This window comes from Rana temporaria, chromosome 3, assembly GCF_905171775.1.
Source record: "Rana temporaria chromosome 3, aRanTem1.1, whole genome shotgun sequence".
NCBI classification, from domain to species: domain Eukaryota; kingdom Metazoa; phylum Chordata; class Amphibia; order Anura; family Ranidae; genus Rana; species Rana temporaria.
Window position 1 is genome coordinate 224,939,986 of NC_053491.1, and position 8,402 is coordinate 224,948,387.

At 41.0% G+C, this 8,402-nt stretch overlaps 1 protein-coding gene across 3 annotated transcripts in view; it reads left to right on the forward strand.

Moving 5' to 3' along the window:
- CDC25C (cell division cycle 25C) overlaps positions 1-6,580 on the forward strand; it is a 41,193-nt gene extending 34,613 nt beyond the window's left edge. For all 3 annotated transcript variants that reach the window (XM_040344357.1, XM_040344358.1, XM_040344359.1), the window contains 4 exons: positions 1-39; positions 2,372-2,505; positions 4,450-4,561; positions 5,596-6,580. The exon at positions 1-39 is cut by the window's left edge and continues 60 nt beyond it. In XM_040344357.1, coding sequence (XP_040200291.1) covers positions 1-39; positions 2,372-2,505; positions 4,450-4,561; positions 5,596-5,736 — 426 coding nt within the window. In that variant the 3' untranslated portion in view covers positions 5,737-6,580. The remainder of the gene's footprint in view (positions 40-2,371; positions 2,506-4,449; positions 4,562-5,595) is intronic.
- The last annotated feature ends 1,822 nt before the right edge of the window (positions 6,581-8,402 follow it).

Sequence of the window (8,402 nt, forward strand, 5' to 3'; positions counted from 1 at the left end):
TGCCGATATCCTTATGAATACGAAGGGGGCCATATTCAGGTGAGCCATTGAAGTTCAGAATGTACTAAAGTGTGACCAATCTGTTATTTAAAAATGTCTGTTTTAAATTGGAGGTGTTTTTTTCCTGTGACCAGCCATGACCTTTTTTATAGCTGTTCTCTGGGTAAACCATTAAAGTAAAACTATAGGCAAAACTTATTTTGGATTGAGTGAGCGAGCCTACCCTGTAAGCTTTTTTTTTTTTTTTTTTTTTTTTCCCCCCCAATCTGTGCCCCATCACTTCCTGTCCCATAGCCAAAACGACCCCTGCTTAGCCACCAGCGATTTGTCAAAGGTCCCCGTCCCCCAAGCTATTTTTTTGACAAATCCCAGTCTGCTCCTTGGCAACCAGCTCAATGCGGTAAATTACTGCATTAAATTAAGTAATTGCTGCTAAATCGAACAAATACTGCATTTGGTATTTAACAGTAAGTTCTTGGTGAATTGAACTTTTCACAACTGATTTACCACACACAGTGTTTTACTGCATTTTATTCGCTGTTATTTAACTCTTCGTGAATCAACCCCATTGTCCTCTATTGGATGCTTTATCTCTGCTACCACAATAAAAATATCAACTGCCCTAGGCACACTTCCAAGCACAATAGACTGCTAGGTAATGTTAATGTTCATGTCCACTATGGGGGTTAAAATGGCAGTTAAGAGGTGGTAGCAGATTTGTGATTGCCAACCATAAGCACAAATGGCAACTACGGCCCCTTTCAGACTGGAGCGGGAGCCGCGGTGGCGGTATAACGCCGCTAAAAATAGCGGCGCTATAACGTCGGGATTGCCGCGGGAATCAGCCGCTAGCGGTGCGGTATTAACCCCCGCTAGCGGCCGATAAAGGGTTAATACCGCCCGCAATGCGCCTCTATAGAGGCGCATTGCGGGCGGTATTGCCGCGGTTTCCCATTGTTTTCAATGGGAAGGAGCAGTATACATGCCGCTCCTCTCAACGCTCCAAAGATGATGCTGACAGGAGATTTTTTTGTCTCCCGCCAGCGCATCGCCTCAGTGTGAAAGCCCTCGGGCTTTTACATTGAGTCTGCAGTGAAGGAGTTTTTCAGGCGGGATAGCAGCGCTATTTTTTAGCGCTGTACTGCCTGAAAAACTCCTCAATGTGAAAGGGGTCTAAGGGTCAGAGCAATATTGAATCTAGCAAGGAAACGCAACACATAAGCTAAGAGCCGCAGCTCTCGATGAATCATCCAATTGTAAGGTGACCTTGGGTATTCTGAAAAGTAGTAATAGTTATAGTAGTAGTATCTAGGAAGGATCCATGGCACATTCAAGAAAACTGCCACTTAAAGCGGAGTTCCACCCATTTTATGCACTTTCTCTGAATGGTATCCCCTTATCTTGTCCTTTTTTTCCAATGCAAGTTTGTTTTTTGTATTTCTAAATGGAAATGACCTTTTATTTTCTTCTTTATCCTGCACTTCCGTTAGTCCCCACCTAGGCGATTACTTCACTAGGTGATTTGCAAGGGTTCCTGGGATAGCAGCGTCATGTATCTCAGGAGTCTTTTCGAATCGCCTACTGACAAAATCTTGCGTTATTTGATGACAGAAAATGAAGTGAACGGGAGGAGTTAGGCACCATTTTCTAAGCACTGCTTCTGCCGGGAGGATCTGTTCGGACCAGTGAATAGGTGGCCTTAAAAAAAAAAAATTGTGGAATGCGAGCACAGATTGCTGAATGCGGGCACAGTATCCTGGCAACTTGTCAGGAAGGAGAGCCACGCAGCGGCATTACTGCGCATGCGTGAGATCGGGGGGTGCATGCTGGGTAGCCAGCTGCACAGAAATCCCGGAAATGAAGACAGGAGGGCTTCAGATGCTTTAAAGACAACTAAAATGAAACCTTCCTGTTTCCGAGTTCTACAAGTAAAAAACTATTTTTAAAGAAAATAAAAGTGCAACACAGATGACATGTTGTAAATGTTAATGCACATGTTTGGATAAATGCAGAGCAGTCTTTAAAGTGTTTGGGGGACTGGAACTCCACTTTAACAGCAACCTGGCAGTCCATCTTCACTCCTAGAGCGGTTTTTACGATTGCCTTAGTGCAAGTCTCTATGTTTTAATGTCAGTGGTCTAGGCCAACTCTGCTAGGTTTTGTTATTACTGAGCAGGAACAAAGTAGCTTTAGTGAAAAGTACTGAATTGGTGATTGGAAATCTAATAACTGAAACCAATGCACATTGGCACTGGAGGAAAACTTTGGTGCTGTAGCACCAAATAATAAAAGCTCATAGAAGTTTGTGAAAGGTCAAAAGCAGCATTCAGTACAGTCTTTTATTTCTTTTTCTTTCTTCCGACCATTTAAGGATGCATTAAACCTCCACCGAGCAGAAGACATGTTGGCTTATTTTCTAAATCAACCTCTAGTTCCATCTGTGGAACAAAAGCGCATTATTTTGGTGTTTCATTGTGAGTTCTCCTCAGAAAGAGGTCCAAAAATGTGAGTACCTTAAACAAACACTTTTATTGTGTAAAATAAAGTATTTTGTTTTTCACTGTGCATTTAACATGTACACATAAATAAACAAATGCCTGCAGCCTAAGTGCCCGTTCACACTACCGAGGCTTGGGATCAGACTTGTGTCACCCGACATAAAAATTGCATTAAAGTGAATGAGAGCCGTCCTAATGCACACTACTGGAGTCACTCTGACTTCAGAAAAGTTCCTGTACTACTTCTAGGCGACTTGTACCCATTGATTTAAATGGAAGTCTCTTCCAAAATCGGATCAGTGTTTTTACTAAAGCAACTTTACAGGAAGAAAAAATAGTTTTCTCAGGCAAACCCCTTCCTCCCACAGAGCTGATTGTTTGATTGGCCACTGGCAAAGTTGCCTGTCCTGGAGGCGCCTCAAAGTCGTGCCGACTTTCATGTCGCTCTAGTGTGAACTGGCACTAAAAAACTCACCTCCTGCATCCCCTAAACCCTGAAATATTTTTATTTTGACCTAGTAATGGCCCGCCCTTAACCCCTTCTGCTCTGCATTGGGTCAATGAAAAAACCCTTGGCCGGTAATATCTTGGTTGTGCTATCTTGGTACAAGAGACTTAATCAAGGATGGGCAATAACCCCTGCTCTGCAGTGGGTCACAGAGTATTCTTTTGTTGGTCATGTCTTACATTTTCATGTACTGACGGTCAATAGGGACCTTGTCACTGATGGCCATTAGCTCCATAGTCAGTCTGTATGTAATTCTTGGGAATTGTAAGCGGACTTCTCTGCCCTCCAGAGTTCATCTCTGGATTTTCATAATGTAACTGCTTCAGCAGAAAGTAGTGTGGAGCATACTCTATTGTTTGGTATGAGGGAGTACATGGGATAGTTCAGTCTGTGGCTTTAGCTCATTCTTGTACCCCTTGCAGCCCACCCATCTTTAATTTTGGAGTTAGCTGGGGTTGGGCTGGGCCATGGCTCCATGTCTGAGCTGTGGCTCGGGGGGGGGGGGGGCGCACTCAACAGGAGGGAGGTGCCAGGAGAGCCGAAAGGCGACACATGAGAAGGATCGTTGGCTGCCCTCTGTAAAGTCTCTTCCTTTTTTTTTTTTTTTTTTTTCAATCGCTTTAAGCCAACGCCCCCTGCACAGCCTTTCAATTGGGAGATCAGTGTTCTGCTGTTTCTCTTCCTCCCGCTGACCCCTCCACCTCTCTAAGCCACTTATGTAGCTGAGAACAGAAGTTATGTGATCACCTTAACAAAACAAAAAAGCAGGGGGAAAAAGTGTGCGTGTCCACTTACAGTACTGTGCAAATGTTTTAGGCAGGTATAAAAAATATACTGTAAATTAAGACTGCTTTCAGAAATAGAAATGTTAATAGTGTATCTTTATCAATTAACAAAATGGAAAGTACATAAACAGAAGAGAAAATCAAATCCAATATTTGGTGACAACATTTTGCCTGCAAAACGGCATCAATTTTTCTTGGTTCACTTGCACACAGTTTTTGAAGGAACTTGGCAGGTAGGTTGTTCCAAACATCTTGTACTGAGATACGTTTCCTAAACCTTATACCAAAGCTTCTGAGGTATGCCTGAAGAAAAGGGCATTTGTCGGAATAAAATGTCTTAGCAGTGTCATGGCATGCCAAAGAACTTGAATATGGGTTATTGCCTATTGTGTTTATAATCCTGTGTTCTGTAGATGTTTATGGACAGTGGCTTCCATGGCATATGAAGGCTGTTTTTCAAAAGAATGACTGCATTTAGTCTAAGGGCTAGTATTTTCGCCCATTTTTATGACCTATTTAAGGTGCACCAGTAAATATCTCCAGCTTTATTCAGGTGTTTGAATATACGCTTTGTGAAAGGTAGCTTTGATAAAATGTTTGTATTTTGTCCTTTTTATCCTATAACTCCCTTTAGTCATACAAGTGTCTTCCATTAAAGGTGCCGTTTTTTAAGAGAGGAAGATCGGGCCAGGAATGAATATCCAAGTCTTAATTATCCAGAAGTGTATCTGCTTAAAGGGGGTTACAAAGACTTTTTCCCAGAATACAAGGTAGGACTTCATATCTTTGTTGCTGCTGTTTAGCATCTGTCTCTTATGTCTTATATTATATGATTTGTGTCTTCTGGGGATGCCTATATCAATTTTTAATATGATGGAACATTAATTTTGGATTTGATGGGGAAGGTTTTGCAACCATTGTCTGTTTCGTTTTGCTGTCCTTGTGCCAGTGGGGAGAGTTGTTCCTCTTTTGCATCTGTAGCAGTTGTCATTGGGACAAACCTTGAGATGAAGTCTATATTTTTACAATTTCTGTTGGAAGTGGTGGTGAATGGAAATTTCCCCTCACTTTTTGTGTAGATGTTTTTTCTCATCTTGTTTTAGGTCTTCAGGACATGAAACTGTGGGAAGGGAAATGTGGAGTAAAGGGTCAATCCACTCAAACCTAATATAACCGAATATCTTGGCACGTGGCAGATACTGGAAAGTCTACTTCGGGGAGACTTTTTCCGGATATCTAGAAATGCTGGAGCTTCACAATCGCTGTGGCCATTTTGACGGTACAGCCTGTAATTTAGGGGCATGCTTGGCTGACACATTAAAAATATTAGGTAATTGGCTCATAGGCATACAGTATCCTCTAGTATGGCTGTGTGTGTTTGTGTGTTTTTTTTTTTTTTTTAATAAGTGTTGGACCATTGACCTAGAACACATATGTAGATTAGAAAAGTCTGAAGTCTTCATCTACATACTTGTTGTTGAGTCAATGAATGAAAGTACCGTATATACGTGAGTATAAGCTGAGTTTTTAAGCACTTTGCATGACACAGCGGGAGACCGTAAACAAGGTGAGGCTGCAAATGGGCACAGTGAGGCTGCAGGTGGGCATTGTGTATCCTAGGCTTATACTCGTGTCAATACGTTTTCCCATTTTTTTCTGTGGTAAAATTGGGTGCCTCTGCTTATATTTGGGTCGGCTTATACTTGAGTATATACGGTATTAAAGTAACCCACTCAGGGACTTCCTGTTTGTGCCTTGTAGCAGAATTTAAAGGAATAAACAGATTTTTTTTTTTTCCTCATAGGCATTGTGTGAGCCTCAGGGATACTGCCCTATGCATCACCAAGATTACAGAGAAGAACTTCTAAAATGTCGTACAAAGAGCAAATCCTGGGTAGGCGATCGCAAAAGGAGGGATCAAATCGCCAGGCTGATGAAGCTGTAATGTGGCAAGTGTAAACTCAATCGCACTTCTGTAGCTGCTCATCCATTTTCCAACCTTGCTGCTTGAACTGCCTTAAAAGACCTGAAATGGCTTGACTTGTACCACTGACACTGTGAAATAATTTTATTAAATGTATTCTTTGTGAAAATGTGGCAGTGTGGAATATGCATTTATGTGATGTGGACTGACAACCTGATCGTCTGTGTATGCAAAGGAGCGCTGGAATGGATCAATCATGTATCTTGGTTTTCTTTTATTAGTTATGTTTAGTATCCATTTAAGTGTCTACATGTTTGCTTAAAGTGTATGTAAAACCTAACAAAAAAAAAACCTTTTTTTCCTTTTGGTCTGGTAAATGTACTATTGAAAGGGTTTTGTTATACCTGTTTGGCAAGTGCAAAAATACTCTGATCCTGCCAGAAATCCAATGCGCTTGTTATATCCTGTACACTCCTTTTTAGTGTTCTAAACATCCTGTCCTAGGGGGACAATCCTGCTCTATAGAATACAGTGAGGACAGGAAGCGTGTACTGGCAGGATCACGAGATGAAAGTAAATGAGGGGACAAAGGTAATGCAACAACCTCATCTAAGGACTGGTAAGCTTCAATATATAAAATTTGTATTCTTGAGCCTTGCTACACTTTTAAAATCATGTTTGGCCTACAAGCCAAAAGTCGTGGTGGCCTACAAGCTGCTACTAAAATATCATTCCTGAAAGTACAATTTATTGAATTTCATAGAGCGATTTAGAAATGGTGTCATATCTGTGAGAGAAAAGGTGGCGGAGGTGCTTCTAGCCATCAAAATCGGCTACTGGTTTATTTTGGGCCATGTAAGTAGCATTTCTACAAAAACGGCACAGATCAACTAATTTGCATGGCATTGCATAATTTGAATGATGAGTACTATATTTAGTGCATTATGTTATGAATTTTGTTTAGACACCATCCCAAAATCTAATCAAAATCTAATTCTTTGTTGTATGTGTGTGCTCCTTTATTTTTATTTTATACAGCTGGGGTTCTTTAATAAAACAATTAGCCATTTTAAGATTAAAAACTAATTTTAACAGGAATGCCATATTCACATTGTTGCGTTGCAGTAATTTGCACAGGTTGGCAGGTTTTAATTACTAGACTAGTAACTTAACTAGCGGGTGAGGGTGACAGCCAAACAACTAGCATTTTCAGAAGAAGCATCCCAAATATTTTTTTTTCAGAAAAGGCTTACCTTGGGAAAACATTAAACGTACATTGTACTGTATTATAGCCTCAGATTCTTCTGACAGTCTTTTACTCGCTTGTTTGAAATAAAGTGGTATTGTCCTTGAAGCTGCAAATCCACTTTATTTTTTTTTATTTTTTTATGCACACTACACTCTCCAATCCTATAGCGTTTTTGTATTGCATGCTCTGGTGGCGCAATAATTGGAGCACTGCACAGATTCCCCCCCCCCAAGATGCTTCGTGGATGATATCTCTTTAGATGACAGGTGAGTATATAGGACTTGCAGAGGGGCCAAGGGGCAGGTATTCCACACATCCCGATTACACATGAATGGCACTTTAAAGTTTTATTAATGTTGTTCAGAGCTTGCCAAGTCCTTTCTAATGATGATTATCATTGGATTTGCATTTACCAGTCATGATTAAACCCCACCCATATGTACAAGACCTGGGGCTATTTTCCTGTTCCTCAGGAGTCTGCATTTTAGATGTGGCTCCTAAGAGAAAAAGCAAGCTAGCTGATTGATTGCTTAGTGACACTGAATCAAATAAATTAATGTAATTTAAATCCCATACCTGTACTGGAAGCAGAGCTTCTGGTAACTTCTACATCTGATATCAAATCCTTTAGACCTACTTTCGGGTTTGAAAGTAGCCACCCTCAAAAAGACCTACCTTCAACTTCCTTTCTCACGGTAGCTAGTTTACATAAAAGCACTGTATGTGGGAACGTAGCCACCTTCAGATGTTCACACCTGATAAGGACTATATGGTTGCATTCCAACACATCCAGCTCCTGTGTGTTAAAGCAGAGAAAATTCCCATTGCTGAATCTCAGCCCACACAGCACCACCCAATAACTTCAGCTTGGAAGTCACATTCGATGCCGGTCCTAAGTGTTCGTAATTAGTAGAATAGACCGACCAGCGCCAACAAGTGTAATCAGCTGGCGCAAAGACATATGAGATTATTAGTTTAAGCGGAATGGTGCATGTAACTGTAACATACAGGCACTGCTCTTACCCACAGACAGGAAGTGAGGGCAATGGAGCCACCATTAGGAAGCGAAGAAATATTGCAAAAATTAAAACGATTTGAGGAGATTGGGCTCAATTTAAGAAACCTACCGGTATTTATTGTGTAACTATGCTGCAGTGATTATTTGATTTTGCAAGTATAGTTTAGTGTCACTTTAAGTTATACTGCTGGCTTGCAATGCTGAATTTCTTAAAGCATATTTTTCTTGTCCATCGAAGGATACAAGAATTAATAAACAGTCAGGTTACACTGTCGCCTTACAGGAGGTTGGGCCCCCATATAACCCCTCCTCTTTCCAGTATGCCTTCGTTTTTACTAGTGTTCAGATCTTCATGTACTTTTAGTTAGTCGTGAAATGCTTTCCAGGTCCAGAGCCATGAAAAAGCATCAGATTTGACCA